Source organism: Bos mutus, chromosome 2 (assembly GCF_027580195.1).
Source record: "Bos mutus isolate GX-2022 chromosome 2, NWIPB_WYAK_1.1, whole genome shotgun sequence".
In the NCBI taxonomy this organism is placed as follows: Eukaryota; Metazoa; Chordata; class Mammalia; order Artiodactyla; family Bovidae; genus Bos; species Bos mutus.
The window spans coordinates 96,155,023-96,178,254 of NC_091618.1; the positions used below are offsets into that span (position 1 = coordinate 96,155,023).

Here is a 23,232-nt window from a genome sequence, read left to right on the forward strand (position 1 = left end):
TATTTATCATACTCTCTGTGAACCAAAGATTTAATAGTAAAACACCACAAACCTATTAGAAGAAATTTTTTAAAAATGGAGTAAGAAAGAATGTTTTTAAGCATGACATCAGTGAAACCATTTTCTTTTGGAAAATCCTGTTTAAACTTGATTTCATAAAAGTTAAAATTTATCTGTATAAATTTAATATATATGTTATATTAAATGTAATATATGATATTAATATAAATGTAATTTATATATTATATTAAATGTAAATATATTTAATAATAATGTAATATAATACTTTTATACTTCCCTGGTGGCTCAGATGGTAAAGAATCTGCCTGCAATGCAGAAGATCTGGATTCAGACTCTGGGTTGGGAAGATCCCCTGGAGGAGGGCATGGCAACCCATTCCAGTATTCTTTCCTGGAGAATCCCATGGACAGGGGAGCCCTGCAGGCTATAGTCCATGGGGTTGCAAAGAGTCAGACGTGACTGAGTGACTAAGCACAGCAATATATTATATATATAATAAATATAATAAGCACCTGAGAAACTGGAAAAATACCATAACAGAATTTGTTATATATTATTTTTAGCTTTTCTATATCCTTTTGTTTTAGTATGTCTATGATAAAATACAAATAGCAGGACTTTTCTTTATTTTTTAGTGTTTGATAGAATCTGTGTTTCAGTAGGCATGTTTGGTCCATCTCTGTTGATTTGGATGCCATGTGCTTTTAGTTTGTTTTTACCTTACAGCTTTTTTTTGTTTTGTTTTCCTTTTATTTCCTTCTTTCCTTCTCCATTTTAAATCAGCTTTGTATCACTCTCTGTTTCCATACATTAAACTCTGCAGATATAGTTACTGCCCCCTTCAAGTCCCCCCAGAGATTTTTCTCAGAACCAAATCAAGGCTTCTGCCCTGTCATGATCTTGGACATCCTGCAGACCGACTCCCAGACAGCTGGTGGTGCCCTGGCCCGGGTCTCCCCTCCAGGCTGGATCCCTCTTCCTGCCTCCTGCGCATGTCACAGTAGATGGTCCACAGCAGCAGGCAGTGGTCAGCAGCCCCTTCTTCAGTCCTGGCTTTCCAGCACTGGTCTGCCTTCTTCCCCTCTCCCTACCTCTTGCCTTTCAGGAACTGAAATCTGGGTTACTTGTGTCAGTTTCTAGACCCAAATTCCACCAAGACAGAGGCTTGTATCTAACTACTCCTCTCTGAGTTTCACTACATCTGTGGCTCATGAGGAGTTTATTTTTGAGGCAACCATGACTTAAATATGTGTGTGTTGTGTGTGTACATACATATATGTATATATACACATACATGTAAAAATATATGTATGTAAAATTTTCTCTGTGTTTGGAGAAAAGTTTAAAGCTAAACTTACAGTGCCATATTGATCAAAATTTTACTTATAGAGTATTTATTAGCAAAATGAGTGTAGTTTGGTTTAATAAATTGGGTCCCTTCAGTTATCCAGAGAGGTTTATAAGTATTTACAGGGAAAATGGCTAAAATGTATTGTACATTGAAAAACAAGTTGTGAAAAATGAGTTTGTTAATTGTATTTGTTTTTGAAGCAAAAAAGTACACAGGTTTACAAGCATAGGAAGTTTTTTGTAGAATATATGGTATGTTTTTAATAGTTAAAATTAGTTATGTCTGAATTTTGTAAATAGGAAACCAGCAGTGTGTTATTCTCTCTTTTCATAATTTTATATTGTTTGGATAGTCCTTCTCTCTTTGAACATTGGCTGGTTTTATGATAAAATAGTAAAAAGAGAAAGCAACATCAGCAACTTCCTTATTCCCCTGAAATTGTATTGCTATTGTTGTTGAGTTGCTAAGTCACGTCTTGTCTCTTTGTGACCCCGTGGACTGCAGCATGCCAGGTTCCTCTGTCCTCCACTATCTCCCAGAGATTGCTCCAATTCATGTCCATTGAGTCAGTGATGCTGTCTAACCATTTATGTATAACTGTGTAACTATAATTAATGTTATAGCTTAATACATTCTTGTGCCTCCATAATCAAGTGTGTGTGTGTGTGTGTGTGTGTGTGTGTAAGGAGCACAAAGTATGTTAATGACATGTTCTAACTTAACAAATATCTTCATTAATGGTGTATCTGTTTCTAATATAAAAATAGAAATAGGTATAATAACGAATCCAATGTTATATAGCTCTGTATAATGTTAGCATTTACTGTTAGAAAACACTAGGCTTAAAGCATAGAATCCTGATCATGAGGATTAACAAGCCAGGATTGCTTTACAGCTTTTCAGAAGTGTTATTTTATAGAGAAATTTATCCTTCATATAAAATACGCAGCCTTTGGGTTAGTCACTTTTCTTACTAATTTCAGTGGCTTTCTGAAATCCAAAAGTAAGTGCCCAAAGCTTTTCTAAAGAAAGATAAACTTCCCTTTCCTTAAATGACATCCTTTTTCCTTCATGGGGCATATGGCTTTAATAGCTATGTTTATGGTACTAATGTACAGAGTGTCTGTACTTTTTGATTTGTGTGTTATTACCTGGGTGCCTCTGATATTTATTTCATAGCTATTACTCTGCCCTTTTTATATAAAAATAGTTAAATAATGCCATATCTGAAAACTTACTATAATGAAATAAAGATTCAGAGAGTTTAAATGAAAATATAATCTTGCAGTACTGTGGTATTGAAGGTAGGAAATAACCCACATGTTCAGAAATAGGGAACTGAATAAATAAATCATTGTAAATATTTAATGTATTACTATTCACATGTTAGAAATGAAATTATAGAAAAATATATATTGACATGGAGAGATGTTTACAATAAACAATGTTAAATGAAAAAAATGGAATGTATTATACAATCCTATTTTGATAAAAATGTGCATATGTGATTATATACATGCACAGAAAATGTGAACATTTAAACACCCAAATGTCAACTGTGGTTATCTCTGAATGGTGTGATTACAGGAGAGTTTTATTTTGTTCTCTTTACTTCTCTGCATTTATTATATTGAGCATGTTTGCATGTATAATAAGATAATCAGTAAAAGGTATTAAAATATACTTCTGTTCTGTTTCATGTTGTGAAAGTTAAATGTCGTACCATTCTTCCCCTTAGATGGTAATTATCCCTCTAAATTTATCCAACTGTCTTGATCCATGAGTTGGTTTAGTTGGAGGTGCCTAGTAGCTAGACATTCTCACTCAGAGTAGAAAAGGCAAATCTATAATGAGCTGTGTTTAATTCATATCCCTGGCTGTACCTTGAAGATACAATTTTAACTTCAGAGGTGGGTAAAGATGACTGAAAGGTAGATTTCAAGTTCACTTTTTTCTACTGCTGTAACTAAGCTTGTTATTCCGCATAAGAGTTTCAGAATAATCTCACTCCAAATATTAATACTTTACCACTACCATGAAATTCATTTGAATACCTACATAGAGCAATCAATTATAAAAACAAAAAATTGAATAATTATACCACTCCCAAATGTTCAGGTTCATCTCAGCAGTGATAGAATATATTGGTTTCCATAAAAAGCAACTTCTGGAAAGAGACAAAAAAAAGCTATTCCTCATAAAATCTTGAACAAGTTTAGCAAATTATTGTAAATGTACAGAGGCCAGCCCTTCACTGCTGCTCATTCTTTCCACTTGGAGAAAAGATCTTCCCTGGTGCCTTAGATCCACAGCCAGGCACAGTTACTGGAAGCCTGGGTGCATTATTTTTGACCTTCTTCAAATTTACTTTACCTAAGATCCAAAATGTTAGCGTTGAATGTCACTTATAAGTAGTGTTCATTCTCTCTGAGACGATAAAACAGCATTCTCTCGTCACTTTCTTGCTTTACACTGGGGGAAAAAAAACTAGTTAAATTTTTTATTTCAGATTGGTGGGGAAAAAAAAGTTTGAATTTTTGAGAGGTGAAGCAAAAGGAGCACCTTAGGTAGTGGAACCATGCAAGATCATTGTCTTTGCTGCCATCAGCTAATCAAAGGAAGAAGCAGTTCTAGCTACTAATAATGTCCTGATTTTGCATTACTTTCCTCCTTCCTCATTCCATCGTTCTCATGCAACAAAAACGAGAAATACAGAACATTTAGCATAAAAGCAGTTGAAAACGTTGAAGTGTTTTCTTAGAGTCTCTTTTTTCCCCTTGTTTTTGAGGTTCTGAAAAATTTTGGTAATACTTTCAGGTTACATGGTGCTTTAATATTTATCAATTTGGCTGTAACTTCATAGATATTAAATTTTTTGTTTTTTGATGTTTGGAGATTTTTGGGTTTTTTTTTTTTTCGCTCTGGAAGGAGCACTATCATTTCTCTTCAGAGATTCTGGTAGGTAGTTTGATGATATGCCACTGGAAATAATGGAATAAGATAAAACCAGCCTATTTTGACAGAGAAGCCCATTTTAACTTTTGTTGGTATTCACTAGGGTTTCTCACATAAGTACATGTGAGTAACTTTTCTAAATGTCCAATTCTTGCAAAAGCAGTTTTGAGACTTTTAAGTGTTAGCTGTCACTTAAAATATCCTGAAATATCCTCCTGAGATGGCTTGCTGATTTCTAGAGTAGTTCCCTGCCTCACACTGTGTCAGTTTGGGAAAGAAAAAAAAATCCATCCTGATAACACAGCCCATAAAATTCTCTCTTCACATTACTCTCCAGTTACCATCTTCTGCCTTGTGAGGCAGACTCTATATTGCCCTACTCCTGCTGTGTGGTCCCCTAGATGGTCCCCTGCACTCCAGCCCCTCAGTGAGAAGCAGACCCTACATAAATTGGGCTGTTTCAGTCATCTGCACTCTTTTGCTTAAGCTGATCTCTGCTGATGATAACTCCCTTCCACCTCCCTCCACCCATTTGAACATGTCCTCCCCTCTAGACTCAGTCTTTCTCCAAGATCCCTCCCCTGACACAATTAAAAAAAAAATCCACCTTGGCTGTAGTTATTGTTCACACTGGGAATTGTTGTGGTGACCCAAGGATGAAAGAGCAGAGGCACACTAGCTTTTGCCAAAAGCAGGGAAAGGACTCAGAATTTCCTTACATTCAGTCCTTTGTGGCCCTCAGTCAGAATCCAGATACGAGGAACTCAGGCCACTCATGCCACATGTGTCTTTCTGTTGCCTCCTGTCCCCCTCTGTCTCTCTCCATCAGATTTCCTAGACAACCCATACTTGACCTTTCATAGCCACATGATCTCTAGGAAAGGATTCTGAGGTTCTCTTTGGTCTTGGTCTTTCTCTTATATTCAAAAGCCTGAAGGATCAAAAACTCTCCTAACATTCTAAACAATCCCCTTCTAACTATGTTTATCTCTCAGGTGGGGAGGGAACCAAGCTTCCCCGATTCCTGAACATCCTACAGAATTCCCTTCTAACTACTCTAACTTCTCAGAGTTGGGAAGGACCAAGCTTCCCCCACTCCTGCAAATTCCCTTAACCCTTCAGATTCTTCTGATGGGACAAAGACCTCACTTTCCACCAAAGGGAAAATCCAAGATTTTTATCAGTTGATCTGCCCCTGATATCAGAGTCAATTTGAGCACTATTTGGTCTGTATTTTAGCTATAAAACTGACTACAGAAAGGAAAGATGACTTTTTGACACAGGATGGCCATGATACTCTTTAGACTTTGCAGAAAACTGGTTAAAGTAAAATTTTTTTCTTGGAAACTGCAAAGCCAGTTCTTTTTGCATATGCAATTAAAAACAACTAGCTTGTTCACCCCACTCCAGTACTCTTGCATGGAAAATCACATGGGCGGAGGAGCCTGGTAGGCTGCAGTCCATGGGGTCGCTAGGCGTCAGACATGACTGAGCGACTTCACTTTCACTTTTCACTTCCATGCATTGGAGAAGGAAATGGCAACCCACTCCAGTGTTCTTGCCTGGAGAATCCCAGGGACGGGGGAGCCTGGTGGGCTGCCATCTATGGGGTTGCACAGAGTTGGACATGACTGAAGCGACTTAGCAGCAGCAGCAGCAGCTTGTTAAAAGGCCTGCCTAAGGAAAAGCTTGAAGTTAACCTTTTCCATGTCCTTGTTGCCTGAGACCTCAGCCTTGGATAAATTCAGTTCAGTTCAGTTCAGTCGCTCAGTCATGTCCGACTCTGCGACCCCATGGCGCCAGGTTTCCCTGTCCATCACCAACTCCTGGAGCCCACTCAAACTCATGTCCATCTCATCGGTGATGCCATCCAACCATCTCATCCTCTGTGGGCAAATTAGAACTTCGAAAAAAAAAACAGTGGGATCACAGAGACATTTTAAATCTCAAGCGGAAAACTATGAGATCTCTGTCTGTCTGTCTATCTGGATTTATGTATGTTTCAGTGTGTGTCTTTTTTTTTTTTTTAATAATATTGCTGAAGTTGTAAAGGAGTTCTAATTTAACTGGCCTAAAGAAAAGTATGTGCTTAGAAATCAGACAATTCTAAATATAAGAGAATTAACCTAAAAGAATTTCAGATTCACGTGAACTGGGAAATAGTCAATATTAAATATCTAGTATTAATATTTGTTTGCTAATCTAATATAGACATGTCTAAGAGTCATTAACATTAAGCATAGTATTTTCATTGTACCTTGGTTTATTATAAGTTAAATATTGTTATATTATTATATCTGTTACAAGTTTGTCAGCAAGGAAAGTACCTTTAGTGAAGAGACTTCAAAAAATATATAAATGAGAGATGAGCGTTTAGATAAACTCTATTAAGAATAATTATACTTTAGAAATTTCTGTCTAAAACAGTTTCTCTAGATTTTGGTAACCTGAATTTCTATGGTTGTGCTAAACTAAGTGACGGAAGTTTATTGAATAGCTAGGTCATTTTCAAATAAAATAAGATTCTGAAACATTAATTATTGAACACTAACTTCCTCTTACAGAGAAACTAGAGATTTTGGACTATTAATGAATAATGTTTGATGCTATCCTGAGATGTTCTCTAAAAATTTTTTTTTAGAAATTATCACTGGTGTTTATGTTCACCAGTCTATAGAATGCTAGTGTAAAGATCAGTTCTTGGTTGCTTAAGGAAAGTGGGATGTGTGTTTTCAGTAAAGAAGGTATGAGAAATGAAATTACATTTTATGAGGGGAAAAGGAAGTAGGTCTGACAGGTGGCTGTTTCAGGATGGAAGAACAAAGTAATGGGTACTGAGAGTGATAAGAAGGTTTTATAGAAAGTGGACCCCAAAGGAAGAGTTTTGTGCATAAATACAAGTTTTCTTGAGATGTTGAACTGCCTTTGATAATGGATATCGAGTTTCTTTACCTCTGAGGTGATCTGTTCTGTGTTTACCTTTGAAATCTTTTGTTAACTTTAGCTAAGTGAATATATTGTTTCACAGTGATCTATATAATCGTATCTGAGTGTTACAAACCTTTTTCATATTTATTGAAAACACTTCCTAAATCATTTGACTTCTAACTAACTTTGGGATACTTCAGAGGGCCCCTGAAACATCCCAAAGAGAAATATTAAACTACCTGAGTTCATTTGACATGTTAAATTACATGGAAAGTATTGTTGGAGGAGTGATGTATCTTCTCAGATTATATTGTATGGTTGATGTTACTAATACAGATATCCTAGAAATTATCTGAAATTCATGAAAATCTGATATGTTCTGGTAAAATGTTGTCAGTTATAATTCTAGTTATCATATTAAAGTGTTCAGTATTACAGCAATGACCAGGCTACCTTGCCAATTGCAATTTAATCAGATTTTAAACATGCCTTCTATGGTTTCACTCTGATGCCTTTGCAAGAATACTGCTACTTCAAGATTTATGGAAAAGACTTATAAGATTAAACAATAAACAAATTTTTTTATCTGGTAAACTGGTAACAGACTGGAATTTAGTCTACTGTCTGTGTTAAGAGAACAAAGTTTTCTTAGAATGCAGCTTTCGATAACACATAATGAATTTCTTTGCTTTTAAGTGATTTATATTTGTTTTTAAAATCTTTTGTTACTTTGGTAAAGTAAATAAACATTATTTAAGATTATGGTACACGTAGACAAAGCTCATTTTGCTTCTACAAAAAAATAAGCTCTCGTGGTTAGACTTTTGCTATCCTGATGTCCTTAAAACATGGCAATCAGTATCAGTTCAGTTCAGTCACTCAGTCGTGTTCGACTCTTTGCGACCCCATGAACTGCAGCACGCCAGGCCTCGCTGTCCATCACTAACTCCCAGAGTTTACCCAAACTCACGTCTGTTGAGTCGGTGATGCCATCCAGCCACCTCATCCTCTGTCGTCCCCTTTTCCTCCCGCCTTCAATATTTCCCAGCATCAGGGTCTTTTCAGATGAGTCAGTTCTTTGCATCAGGTGGCCAAAGTATTGGAGTTTCAGCTTCAACATCAGTCCTTCCAATGAACACCCAGGACTGATCTCCTTTAGGATGGATTGGTTGGATCTCCTTGCAGTCCAAGGGACTCTCAAGAGTCTTCTCCAACACCACAGTTCAAAAGCATCAATTCTTCGGTGCTCAGCTTTCTTTATAGTCCAACTCTCACATCCATACAAGACTACTGGAAAAACCGTAGCCTCGACTAGATGGACCTTTGTTGACAAAGTAATGTCTCTGCTTTTTAATATGCTGTCTAGGTTGGTCATAGCTTTTCTTAGAAGGAGTAAGCGTCTTTTAATTTCATGGCTGCAGTTACCATCTGCAGTGATTTTGGAGCCCCCCAAAATAAATTCAGCCACTGTTCCTACTGTTTCCCCATCTATTTGCCATGAGGTGATGGGACCGGATGCTATGATCTTAGTTTTCAGAATGTTGAGCTTTAAGTCAACTTTTCACTCTCCTCTTTCACTTTCATCAAGAGGCTCTTTAGTTCTTCTTCACTTTCTGTCATAAGGGTGGTGTCATCTGCATATCTGAGGTTATTGATATTTCTCCTGGCAATCTTGATTCCAGCTTGTGCTTCATCCAGTCTAGCATTTCTCATGATGTACTCTGCATATAAGTTAAATAAGCAGGGTGACAATATACAGCCTTGACATACTCCTTTTCCTATTTGGAACCAGTCTGTTGTTCCATGGCCAGTTCTAACTGTTGCTTCCTGACCTGCATATAGGTTTCTCAAGAGGCAGGTCAGGTGGTCTGGTATTCCCTCTCTTTCGGAATTTTCCACAGTTTATTGTGATCCACACAGTCAAAGTAGTCTACTCCTAAATCGGAAAATTAAAAATGGGTGAACAGAAGCTGTTAAATCAGAGTCAGGGCTATGGGAGATCCAAGACAACTACTTGACTTTTCCCAGTCCCTGACAAACGTCATTTTTTGATGGGCTAAAGCCTTCCCTGGCTACAAGGTTAATATGAAAAAATTATATGTCACTAAATATTAAGTTTTGTTAATTGTTAAACTAAGTTTCTAGTTTTGTTAATTAATGTCTAGTGTTTACTAACACTCACTTCTGAAATAGTTCCTTGTTGTTATGGTATACTGCTAAAAGATTTACTTAAGTTATTAAAAAGGACACTCTAAGTTTGTTTCTAAAGCTTATCTCAATAAGCAATCATCAGATAAAGATCAGATGCTCCATGATGTACAGCCAGGAGATTAACACCTGGCTATAATCATTTAACTAAGTCAGATGACCTGGGGTATACTGGGCCTACACCTAAGGAAAGTTCTTGACTTAAATTCTTGTTTGTGATGTTACTAATAACTGCTAGCTATATTATTTTCTATGTCACTTGTTTCAGAAGATTGTTTCTTATATTACTAAATGTGTGACTGAGCCTGTGATAAAATGTTGATATGCAGTTCCATATGAGATCAATGATTGTAATAATGTAACTCTAGATATGGGAAGAAGCAACAAGAGGGAATATTTTCCTGGACCAAGAGGCTAGTAAGACAGGTATGGTCCAGAGACTTTTGCTACTCGCAAGGCCTGTTCCAATAACAGCACACTGAGTGCCCTATCAATGGAATCTTCCCTAGACCTGGGAATAAGCCTGCCCAGCACTGCAGATTACAGTGGCCATGAAATCCCCCCAAAACATGGTTAAATATGTGGCTATGAAGGGACCCTGCTGACTGGAAGTTGGCACTTGCCAGCTGCCTCTACAAAGATTACATCGTGACCACTGCAAGCTGCTGATCTTCAACACCCCCTGAAAGGAGCTCAGGGTGGAGATCAGAAATAAGGCACTCTGTGCTCTGGAATAAAACCAGAAGAACTGGCCTTCAGATAGTGAGATGTTTTAGGTAAAGATTTTATGAGCCCAAATCCTTGTACCTTCAGGTACCCAGAGAAACACTAACATCATGACCCACTGTCTGGGCCTGGTTCTCCTGGCTAGCCCCTGAGCAGCTTTCGACTTCTATTCATCTTTGGGCCACGTACCTTTAACTTTCTTGTTAAGTTTGTTTCTTCTAGAATACAACAAATCCCCAAGTGGTAGTACGACAAGAATATTCCCTGACCAACACCCAGACAATGCTGAAACAAGTCCACCTTATCATCCCATGGACTCTCATCTGTCTGCATAAATGCACCTGGACAGAGACCAGGCCAAGGGAACCCAGAGCTCCAGACGCCCCTGTACAGCCTGAAGAAGTCAGAGAACTTATTGCCCCTTTCCCTTTGAGGCTGGGTTCCCAAATGCCTGAGAAGGGAAATAAATAGATAGTTAGACATGAGCAGGGTATCAAAAGGGACCAAAGAATTGGCCCTAAAAATAAAGAGAGGGAGGAATGTGGTGACCCAAGGACAAAAGAGCAGATAGAACCAAGGAGGGTCTTGGAATGCAGGAATGGAAAAACCAGACCCTTATCGTCCTTCCCTCCCCTGTGTTGTAACTATTAATGGGACAGTATAACCTGTCTCCCCTCCTACCCCATAGGGAGAAGGTATTTATTTGCCCTGCTCTTACCCTACCCAGTATCCGTGCCTTATCCAATCAGCAAATGACCCACAAGACCCCTATCTCACTCCTTGTACCCTGGGTATAAAAGTGGACTAAGGACCTTTGTTCAATGTTGATTCTCCCTTGAGCTGGCCCGCTGTTCTAACAGCGTCTCCCACTGTAATAAACTTTATTTCTCTCTCATTCTGTCTCATGCCTGGAAATTCTTTTCCAACCCGCGCCCGGACCACAACAATTGTGTCATCCATAAAGAAAGTGAAAGTGTTAGTCACTCAGTTGTGTTCGACTCTTTGGAGCCTCATGGACTGTAGCCCACCAGGCTCCTCTGTCTCCATGAAATTCTCCAGGCAAGAATACTGGATTGGGCAGCCATTCCCTTCTCCAGACCATCTTCCTAACCCAGGGATCGAACCTAGGTCTCCTGCATTGCAGGCAGAGTCTTTACCATCTGAGCCACCAAGGAAGCCCCATCCATAAAATACCCCCCAAATTTTGTGACCTCAAACAAGAATATTTTTTTCCTACACAGTGTCTGCGAGTCAGGAATCTGCCTGGGCCCTCTGACTCTCAGTTTCTCACAAGCTGCAGTGCTTTGTAGCAATTGACATGGATGTTGACATGATTCAGAGCCTTACAGGTTATTGGACTGAGGCCTCAATTCCTTGTGACCTATTGACTGGGGGATCCATGGGTTCCTTGACTCAGAACAAGACAGCTTGCTTCGGAAGTGGACAGCCATCATCATGACTGTATTCTGTTGATTAGAATAAGACACTAGGTCCAGTCCACACTTTAGGGTGGGGGATTACATACTAGGAAATGAGGCTGACTGGGGACTAAGCATCTTCTCCCACAGCCTGTGGGTACCTTTGGGCAGGTGGGAGCCAGGGGCTGCATGGAAGACTGCTTCTCCTCTCTCAGTCTAAGGTCCCTGCCTCTCATGGTGTGGGCATCTTAATGCCACGACTGCTTCTAAGACTGGAAGAGAGGTGTGTTTTAAATAATCTGGCTCTTAAATGCCATTTGAAAGTCAACTCCCTCATCTGATCTTCAACTGAAGAAAAAATGGTATATTTTAGTGCTGGAAGAAGAAGTCTGTGTTGGATTTACTAAGTAAAGTTGATAGAACTCATCAACACAGTGCATTCTAAAGAGATTGCAAATGTAATCGCCACTAAGCAATTTGGGATTTATATTCTGAGTTTAATTTTTGACCGCCTTTAAGATAAGAGTCCACTGCATTTTCAAATGAAACACCCATGAAACTTTGCTTCCTTTTGTTCACTTGCCTCTCTCTTTGTTGGGAACTACTAAACAGCTTGGTTCATGTCTATTTCATTTCTAATACTAGCACTTTCGCCGGCACTTAGGCTCTCAAAAATATGTACTAACATGAAATATTTTAGTGTGTTTAATACATCCTGTACCAAATTAGCTAAATATTGCTAGCATTTTCATTGTTTAGAACTCTACAGATCTTTTTCTGGCATAAATACTTAAAAAGAGTGACCTGGATCTATTATACCTGTAATTTCTGTGTTATTTTGCTAGTTCATTAGAGCATTAGCAGTTTTGCCCTTGAATCAAAGTTCTCTACTTTTCTCTCCACAGTTTCCAAATATTTTGTCCTTTTGAGTCAAGGGAATTGCCCTGATTTTATGATGACATTTGGGTACGATATTTAAACTGTTAAAAAGTTATAAAAACGACCCTTTGGTATTAAATGTAATAAATGGCTCTGAATTGAATGCATGCACAGGTTCTCTTATATGAGCTCTGTGAGCCCAAACTGCTCCAGTTACATATTCTCGTTGTAATTGGACTCTATGACATTCTCTCATCCCCCAAGAGTACGCCAAGCCATGAACATTCCTCCTGGCTTCGTGTTGATGTATACTTTGGGTCTTTTGAAGTTTTGGATTTCATCTGTAACTAGCGTATGGGACTCATAGTACTGTTGGTCCTCCCAATCCTGAAGAGGCAGAGGTGTGTCTGCAAGAAAACAAAACTTATTTCATTCCTAAGAGAGTTATTGCAACTCTCAAAGAGAAAGGAGGCTGGAATGACTTGTCCTTGTTCAGCCTCACCTTTCCCAAGAATACTGTCTTTGTTCATGGGTACTCTGTACTGGGTTCATTTGTCCTGGCCTGTATTTTTCTTTGTAATTCTACAGTGTTGTGCTTGCATGTCTTCAATTAGACTGTAAACTCAACATCAGAGGGTATCCTCTCCTTTTTTTCTTCTGTTTTGATGTCTTTGATCTCTTTTCCTGTCTTACACCCACTCTCACACCACTCTGGCAAGAGGAAAATGCATGTGGACGGCTAGTCTAGATTCATGGTGATGCGTTAGAGTTGGGGCTTTCCAGGTGGCGCTAGTGGTAAAGAATCTGCCTGGCAATGCAGGAAATGCCAGAGACGCAGGTTTGGTCCCTGGCTCAGGAAGATCCCCTGGAGGAAGGTAATGGCAATCCATTCCAGGGTTCTTGCCTGGAGAACCCCATGGACAGAGGAACCCGGTGGGCTACAGTCCACAGGGTCACAGAAGGTCAGACATGACTGACTGACCACACATGCATGTGCATTAGAGTTGACTGAAGTTGAGAGGCTGGCACATGTCTGGACCCTTTTAGTGAGGAGTTAAATGTCAGTTCCCGAAGGCATCGTAACAATACTGAGTTAACTTTACATGGGTAAAGATGGGTGCCAGTCTTCCCTTCAACCCTCTAAACACACCAGAGTATATTACTGCCATGAAATTGCACTGTAATATTTTCTAGTTGTGATTCATTCACAGTTTAATATGCTTCTAGTTCTGGTTTGACTTTTCCCCCAGGAAGAGACTAAAATCTCTTCATTATAATATAGACAGTGTACTGCACTTTGAATACAAATTTATCCATGTTCAGAGTAATTTTTCTTGTGATTGTCTCTACCCTGGAGAAGTGCCTTTAATGAATTACATACAAATTGTGTAATTTAAGAAGTTAATTTGGTTTTCTGGTTACACAGGACTAAAAACAGCCCTTGTAGAAAGAGATGATTTCTCATCGGGGACCAGCAGCAGAAGCACTAAATTGATCCATGGTGGTGTGAGATATCTTCAGAAGGCTATCATGAAGTTGGATATTGAGCAGGTAATTGTGTATGCTGGTTGTTAAACAAAAATTGTTACTATGCTTTTTTTCTACCCAATTAAATCAGTTTTTGGGTGTTTTTTTTTTTTAATGGCCTTTAAGATTTCTTCCTACTGGAAATACCTATTTAGTGTGTTCTGCTGGAGTGTCTTTCAGGAGAGGTGTGTCAGGTTTTTTTTGTAGTTGTTGTTGTTTTTTCCTGTAGCAACAGGTTCATGAGTAACCAGGGTCCTTTTCTACACAGACATGTCAAAGTAGCAGATTTACCAAATCACTTTTGGATATGTTACGTTTTAACAGTTGTGATTGTTTTTTGTTTTGTTTTTCTGACCAATGGCCACCAAATTGCTACTTTCCAAGCAGGTTCAGGGGAGCTCTGTTGTAATACATAAGGAGTATTAAATTGATCTTAGCTGCAAATGCAGTCACACTGCATATTGTCACTGACATATTCTGAAGGAAAAGATGATCTGAGTCATGCTTTTTTTTTTTATGTCACACTTGGTTGTGTCCAGTCTGCCACCATTTGAAAACTGCCAAGGCAGTGTGGAAGATGACATTTCCCAGAGGGGGTAAAAAAAAAAAAAACAGCTGAACTCCCTATCTGCTTTTCGTCCATGAAAAACACAGCAGCACTAACTTGACATTGTCGATTTTGACTCTGTCCCCTTTTCTTACATGTCTGTTTAGGACCTTGATGGACATAAAGAAAAGAGCGTAGGGTTTAGAATCAGATGACTTGTGATGTGCTATAACTTATTTATTCAATTTCTATGAGCCTCAGTTTTCTCATTTGTAAACATTAGTGTTATGATAGTAATGCTGGGTCTTCAGAGAGGGATAATGAAAACTAAAGACAAAAGCTTTTTCATGATCATTTCTAAAATACCATGCAACTCCTAAGTACTATGTCTGCTTGGGCTAGTGGAGGCAAGAAGAAAACGTTTAACATGAATTTGAACAATCTGTTATTTCTTACATGAGAAAATATTATGGGGGGCTGAGAAAAGGGACAATACAGACAATGCAAGATAAATTGTTAAAATAATCTTGTAACTCAAGTCAGGAAAATATCTTACACCTAGGAACTCTGACAGCATGTTTTTCTCCTATGCAAATACAGTTAAGGTTTCTAAAAAATCTTTCAGGTTGACAGCATGATGTATTATTAGAAATTTGATTAGGAGGGAGCCATCCTCACTCAGAGGTAGAGAGGTTTCTGTGTATCAATCAGTTGGCAGGGTGTCTATTTGCCATCTGAAAATATTATGATCTGTTACTGCCAAACTAATTTTCTCTGTTTTGCTTTTCAGTACAGGATGGTAAAAGAAGCCCTTCATGAGCGTGCCAACCTGCTGGAAATTGCTCCCCATTTATCAGCTCCATTGCCTATTATGCTTCCAATTTACAAGTAAGCCTTTTGGTATCATCAATATACTCTTTGCTTATCCGAGGCCAATAGAACAACCCAGTTTTAATGGCAGAAGTTCCTCAGTGTGTATTTCTTAAAGTAGTTGTAATTGGTCCTAATCTTTAATCCTTTTAAAATATTTTCCTTTGTTGTATTTAAAAAGTGTGACTTTTTCTAAATTACTCTCTGCCAACTCACCTCTGAGGGCTAGATCTTGAAGGCAAAGTGGCTTGTGTTCTGCTTTTATAATTAGTCGTTTTAAACTCCAGTTTCTGAGAGTATATAGAGGAACAACTGCATTTGCTCTGGGAAACATAAGAGGGTCATTTGCAGGCTAAAATGCAGAGCCAGAATGAATCCTGCTGCAAAATCTGAACTGACATATATCAACTCCGAACCCTAAGCCATTTTGTGTCATTTTAAATTTCTGAGTTAACCAAACCTGAAATTTGGTTTGTAGGTGTCAGATAATCGTAAATTATTAAACCCAATTTTCTGAATATTGTTAGAGCTATCCATCAAATTGACTTAAACTGGAAGACAGATAATAGGAAATATAGGATTATGTAGCTCTGTTAGCTGCATGAGTGTTGTGGGGTCTAGAAACAGATTTTATAATTTTTGTCTATATTTTGTCATAGATGGTTTGAGATATCTCATGCCAATGAGTCTCTACCCTGGGTGTACATTAGAGTCACTCTGGTCTTTGCCCTCGTCTAGTTCAATTGATCTCTAGGAACACAAGATCCAGGCAGCTATGTTTGTTTTTGATGCTCCCTAGAAAGTCTAATATGCAGTCAGGTCCAGAACCACTGCCTTTGAGATGATTCATTTATATATGTAATTCAGCTGGGCTGGTCTCAGAATAGGAAGGCACTTCTCTTGTTTCTTATGCAATACACTTCTAGATATACTTTGTTTTTCTTAATAAAAAGTATCATATAAAGTGACATTCTATACCCTGTTTGTAAAGAAACCTTTCCCCTCTTTATGCTGTAGGTGGTGGCAGTTACCATACTACTGGGTAGGAATCAAGCTATATGATCTGGTTGCTGGAAGTAATTGCCTGAAAAGCAGTTATGTCCTCAGCAAATCAAGAGCCCTTGAGCATTTCCCAATGCTCCAGAAGGACAAACTGGTGGGAGCAATTGTCTACTATGATGGTACGTGATTTTTGTTTTTTCAGGATACTCATGACCCTTACAGTGTATTCTTAATGAGATAGTTTTGCATACTAATTAATGCTAATCTTACACAATACACAAACACACATGTGCACTCTGCAAGCAATGTTTTGCTTTTAACATCACTCGGTCTTGAATATTCCTTCGACTTTGAATCTCATGGTTGGTTTGGTCCGTTTTCCATCATTGTGCATTTTGGGCCCCACCTTCATGCCATTTAATTTGTTATGTGTTTGCCAGTGAACGCTTGCCTTATGAATATATTATAATGTTGAAAGCAGCTGAGGATCTGTTAGGTTTTCTAGATGAAACCTCTATTTTCAAGGGGTTATAAGCCTAGGGAAAAATGCCTCTGGGCTGAAATGGACATATTCATATTTTACACAGGACACAATTCTTGAACATATAATTTATGTGATGAAGGTAGACGAACACTGCATCTGTTAAACTAGTCTGTTGTTTTTTTTTTTTTCTTCAGTCCCTCAGTTTTGAATGCTTATTTTATTGTTATCAGATATTTTCTAACAGTGACATTATCTAGTACCCATTTGCCTGGTGTTCAGTGTTCATTCATTGTGTTTGTGTGTGTGTTAACAAGTACAGTTTTGTACACTTTTATTTGAAGGAACTAACCACTTAACATAGCTCCAGATGAACCACAATACAACACAAAACATCACAGGAAAAGCTGTTTGTGAAATTTTACTGCGTTTCTTAAGGGAGAATGGAATTGGAAAATAGTCCAGGAATTTCTGTTTATAAATAAATAGCTGGACACAGATAACTGTACACGTTCAAAAAGTCTTAGAAATTTTGTGACACAAAGGATAGCTTAGGCCCCATAGCTCAGTGAGTTTTTAAAATCCCACTATGTGATCTTATGTATTTAGTGTTAGATATCTAAACTCTTAGTATGAAGAAATATTTTCTTTTTTTCTTTTTTCAGGAGACTTTGATATTTATACTTCATAATACAGGATATCTTTTAGGCTACCCCCTTTGTTTCTCCTCAATGTTAGGTTTCTGAATCAATTTAGCTATCTGTCAGGCTTTCATGTATGAATGTGAAATGTATACATGAAGATGGGGCAATGGGGACAAACTCAAGAACGTATGCTAGGAGCAACAATGTTAGAAAAATGTTAAGTGTCTTTGACAAACGTTAAAAGCCAGAAAATGCAGTTTACAGTGCCTTGCAGCATCTAAACACCACAGGAGGGCACTTAACTACTTTTTTGGTGCCCCTGATTGAATCTCATGTTAAAGGACAATCTTAACTGTGAATTTTTTTCCCCTTCTTCAAACCCTTAACGTTAATCCATTGTAGTTTGTTGGGTGATTACATTAAAGAGGTTTTTGGTGCAGGAGGAATCAGAAGGCATTCTGCAAATGGACCCCTGCCCATCCTGCCACGGAAATGTTTGTGCCCTTTGCCTCTTAATTTCAATCCCTTCCATGCAAACTCTCTCAAGTACTTGGCCATTTTCTCTACCATGTGATCTATTGAACACAAACTACTTTTATTTGTTATTTTTATTTTTTAGCTTGTGCATATCTGAATCTCCTTGAGGGGGAGTATTAGTGGATGTCATATCTGAATTTGTGGTGTCCTGTCTTATGTTGGTTTGATATTGTTATGAATTATAGATTCTTATTGATTACATAGAGAAACCAAGGGAAATCTATGTCACATAATGCAGGAGAAACATTATCATATTAAAATCAGAGGAAGGAGAATTTCTTTAATCTACAATTGGCTTTTATAGCTTGTTACAGATTGCAAAATTATGAGTTTAGCAAAGATTACTGAAAAGTTTAAAAATTATTTTTTAAAAGAATTTCAAATTGATATTTGAAAATTGATTGTGAAACCCAAGTCTTGAAAAAGTAAAAATCATTCTAGTCACTGGAAATAGTTTCTTTTTTAATCTTGTTCTGAAATGATGTAGGTCCAACTATGTCATGCTTGAGGCAAGACAAAACAGCAACGTGAAACAGTGTAGTTCTACAGTTTCACAGCTGTATTCACAGGTAGGGCAACTCTTGTTAAACCTAATGGTGTGATGAGCAAATTAAATAACAACATGGAAATAAGGTAGAAAGGAGTATATAGAAAGGAATTAAATGTAATAAATGTGTGCCCAGAGAAAGGAAAGGATGACTTACTCTTTAACCAGAAAAATAGCATTATTATCCTGCTACCAAAGTACTTCAGAAAGGAAAAAATACTTAAGCATATACCATTGCAGTTGAATTCTGAACATTGTAATTTACAAGATAAACCTTTCTTAACAATAGCAACAACATAACCACGCAGGAGACCCCAGTTCAATTCCTGGATCGGGAAGATCCCCTGGAGAAGGGATAGGCTACCCACTCCTGTGTTCTTGGGCTTCCCTGATGGCTCAGATGGTAAAGAATCTTCCTGCAATGCGGGAGACCTGGGTCGATCCCTAGGTTGGGAAGATCCCCTGGAGGAGGGCATGGCAACCCACTCCAGTCCAGTGTTCTTGTCTGGAGAATTGCCATAGACAGAGGAGCCTGGTAGGCTACAGTCCATGGGATCCAAAGTGTCAGATGCAACTGAGTTACCAGGTTATATTTTCTTTTTTATATTATGTTAGAGAAAACGATACAGTCATCTTACTGGTTTTCTGCCTGAGACTAGTCCAGTGTTTTTACTCTGTCCCTCTTCCCGTCCTACCAGAGAGTGACCAGCTGTACCGGTCTGTGGCCATTACCACTGATCGTGGGTTTCCATGTATAGGTTGGTGACTGTTGGAACTCTTCCCACATCAGCAAGAAGTGTTTAAGGCACGACAGGCTCAGGTGACTTGGCAGGCTGTGAGGTTCTTGAGCCAGCTATGGATGATTTGCCAGTTTTCTCAGAAACTTACTTGTCTTCCTCTGTCAACTTTACTCTGCTTGATCCTAGAGATCTTTGCTGCCATTCTAGTTGAACTTCACTCATCCAATCCAGTACACAGAAAATGAGATATAATTAAAAATCATTAAATATTTAAAACCATAAGATACCCCCATTAAGCTTCTGGAAGATGCAACTGGAGAACAAAATTACAGCTTTAAATCCTTCCTTCTGAGAGTCCAGGCAGTGACAGAGAGAGATATCTGTTATTTCATACTCGATGATGCCCTTAAGTATTCCTTATACACATGTGAAAATAGCAACCTACGAGAAATTACATTGGCTTTCCTAATGTAAATAAAAGTTGGTTACAGCCATGTTTCAAAGAGGGAATTGAAACCCAAGTTTCACTAGAATATTCATTTTTATTCCAGCCTAAAACTCACAGCATACAAATAGATGAATTCAGCTTGTGAGAGAGCAAAGCCAATTTAATCTCTGGCTCCCCCGAGGTAAATGTAGTTCACGGTCCTGCCCCCACCCCAACCTCAGCTATAATCCCTGGCTCCTGGAGGTAAAAATGCACTGAAGTGAGGAAAATTCTGCAGCAGGATATAATGATCCAAAATGACAGGGACAATAATGACAATGAATTTCATGTCTCCCAGTCATGAGCTGGAGATGCTTGACTAGGCTGACTTATACAATTAAATTGTTACAGGTACAGCAGGAGATGCAGTTAGCTGTGTGCTTTGGGGAACGATGCCTCTGGCTAAAGGCATATCGTGGAATCCAGACTCTTTTGTTAGGAACAAACTATTATTCCTCTAGGCATGTACCCACAATTGTATACTTTAATAAAAGAAAGCCTGGGTTAAAGACAAGTCTTTTAAGGTGTTGATTTTATCTAGTTTGAAAGCTTTAAAAAAAGGAAAGAAAAATCAATTACCCAGTAACATAAAGGTGATCTTTTTTTTTTTTCTGGTCTTGTGTTTTCATTTTTGTTTCATTTTGTTTTTGGAGCATAAGTCAAACCTAAAGATGGTGCCTTTAATCCTCATTTACATTTTATAAACACAGTTGTTGAACTATAATTGGGTGTTATCCACTTTAAATCTGACAGATACATTGATTTCTTCAGAACAGAAATAGATACAATAAACAACCAAATAGTATGGATTTACAAATGAAATAGCTGTGCCATTATGCAAGTTTGTCTCTGTACTTCTTAATACAGTTCTTGTGAGGTTGTTATGGTGATCCTAAAGTGGTTGTGTGAACCTCCTGGGTTGCACAGGACCTCAACTGGGGGTAAGGCAGAGTATTTTGGGACTTTTACTTAGACCTGTTTCTATCAAATTCCTTAGAAATGTCTTTTTTTACATAAGGTTTAAATGGCTATTATATATATATATATGTACAATAGTACAAGTATGTAATTTATAAATAAATGTCCATATTGGAGTTATATGTTGACATTTACTCTACTTCTGGAATACTCAACTTGATTTTTCTTTTTTGTACCACTGGGTTAGTAATTTGTCATCCTTTATAAATTGCAGAGAAACTCTTACATGTGGCAACCAGGAGATATGGACAAAAAGTTTATTGCAGCACTGGGAATAACTTCAAAAAGCAAAATAATTCAAATATCTAGCAAGAGACAAATGAATAAGTAACCTATCGTGTATTCACATAATGGAGTAAAATAGAGCATTGAAAGTGAATGAACTAAGCTGAGCTGAACAACAGGGATGAGTCGTAGAAAATATATGTTGAAGATGGTATGATAACTTGTCTTACATTTGTAAGCAATCATACTTGAAAAATGCTTTCCAGACTGTCATGGTGGCTCAGCGGTAAGCAACCCGCCTGCCAATGCAAGAGACGTGGGTTCAATCCCTGAGTCAAGAAGATCCCCTGGAGGAGGAAATGGCAACCCACCCACTCCAATATCCTTGTCTGGGAAATCCTATGGACAGAGGGGCTTGGCAGGCTACAAGTCCATTGGGTCACAGAGAGTCAGACACAGCTGAGCAACTAAACAACAACGAAGTGCAACTGAAGCAGCCAATACTATGAAAGTAGATGGCTTAAGTTTACAAGCTTTATTGAGTTTTGAGCTGCACATCTATGAATTTAGTTTATAATGTGTTGCTCATGAAGGGTTTTGAGCCTCAAATAAATTAATAAATATAAATATAAAATAACTTTTTAAGTATAAAATTATTTAAATTTTAATTGTTTTATTTGGGTCAATTTTATGCATATTGTATCAACCATCAAATTTCAGCTTTTCACAAAAATATTCTAAAGCAAAGCATCAATTCCACAAATGTCCCCATATATATTTATATATATATATTTACAATTTGCAGATTCTTCCAGAAAATTTGTAAAACATTCTTAGGAAAAAAAGGAAAATATTGTGCACACACATATGTTTACATAAGTATATATTGTTTGAAATTTATTTGAAATTTAAGGGTTAAAAAAAAAGAAATTTAAGGGTTAAAGAACACTTTTTAAAAGAACTTACTCTAAAATTATCTACTTCTTGGATGTTGATTTAAAACCTATTACTTTTAATATTTTTCCTGTCTATATGAAGTTTTACACTTAAATAAATTTAGTGAATAATTTTTATCTTGATTTCCTCCTGTCAGCTTTTCCATTGTATTTCTCTTCTTGTTTTTTGTGAGTTACATAAATGAAACTGACATTATTGCTCATATAGCAGTCATATATTTTGCCCCGCAATGCTGCCTTTTTGCTATTCAGTGTATCTGGATACCAACTAATGCTAAATGAAGTTTGACATGTACCCCTAAGAAACAAAACTTATAAATTGTGGCTTCAAAGGAAACCTTGAGTAAATAGGGCACATTTGTGTCCACCCAGGCTAACATCCAACATATGTTTTAGCTTCCTGATGGTGAGACAGAGCAAAATAGCCCCTAGGAAAGCTTGCAATTGTTTACTGCTCACTTGACCATCATGTATTAAATACCATCATATATTAAATTTATTCTCTTATAATTAGTTTTTTTTTTAAGAAAATCAAAAGCACACAAAAGTAGGTTTGATCAGGTATAGCATACTGAGATAGTAATTCATTTTGAGATAGTAATTCATAACTCTGCATCTAAAAGCTTAAAAACAATGCTAAAATTCACCAGTAGAAGGATATGTATGCAAATGTTGTTTGAACAACTACTTCTGGTGGGGTCACAGAATGATAACTTCTCTCTCACACTCTGTTGCTTAATTGAGCTTTTAAAAAAGATGCAGGATCAAAGATAAAGCAAGTGTATCAAAAATCTCCATGCCCTCTTTCCTCCAGTTTACTCTTTCATCCAAAAAATCTTTCTGAAGGTTCTGTTTTCTAAGCACTGTGACTAGTATTAGATCCAAATGCATTAAGGACAGAGTTCTGAGCTTACAGATTTTGAGAGGGCTCACTGCATATATTCCAAATATCGGGCCAAACGTGATCTCCACTACCAATAATGTTTTGCATTTGCGTAGCAGAGTATGGTTTTCAAAACATTTTTTTCCCCGTAAATTGTCTTAGTTGATCAAACTCAGCATATACTGGAATGGAAATCATGATTCCTGTTTTCCAGGAGAAGTTCAGAAGCAGAGTTAAATAGCTAGATCAATATTTTGGACATGCAGTGATGTGAAAATAATTTTATTCCTTGGTTAAACATAAAGAACTTTACAAAAAGTTA

The 23,232-nt window shown here is 37.6% G+C and overlaps 1 protein-coding gene across 3 annotated transcripts in view; it reads left to right on the forward strand.

Moving 5' to 3' along the window:
• Nucleotides 1-23,232, forward strand: part of GPD2 (glycerol-3-phosphate dehydrogenase 2) — a 150,640-nt gene that overhangs the window by 66,661 nt on the left and 60,747 nt on the right. For all 3 annotated transcript variants that reach the window (XM_070357248.1, XM_070357258.1, XM_070357243.1), the window contains exons 4-6: nucleotides 13,913-14,037; nucleotides 15,351-15,448; nucleotides 16,448-16,611. In XM_070357248.1, the coding sequence (XP_070213349.1) occupies nucleotides 13,913-14,037; nucleotides 15,351-15,448; nucleotides 16,448-16,611 (387 nt within the window). The remainder of the gene's footprint in view (nucleotides 1-13,912; nucleotides 14,038-15,350; nucleotides 15,449-16,447; nucleotides 16,612-23,232) is intronic.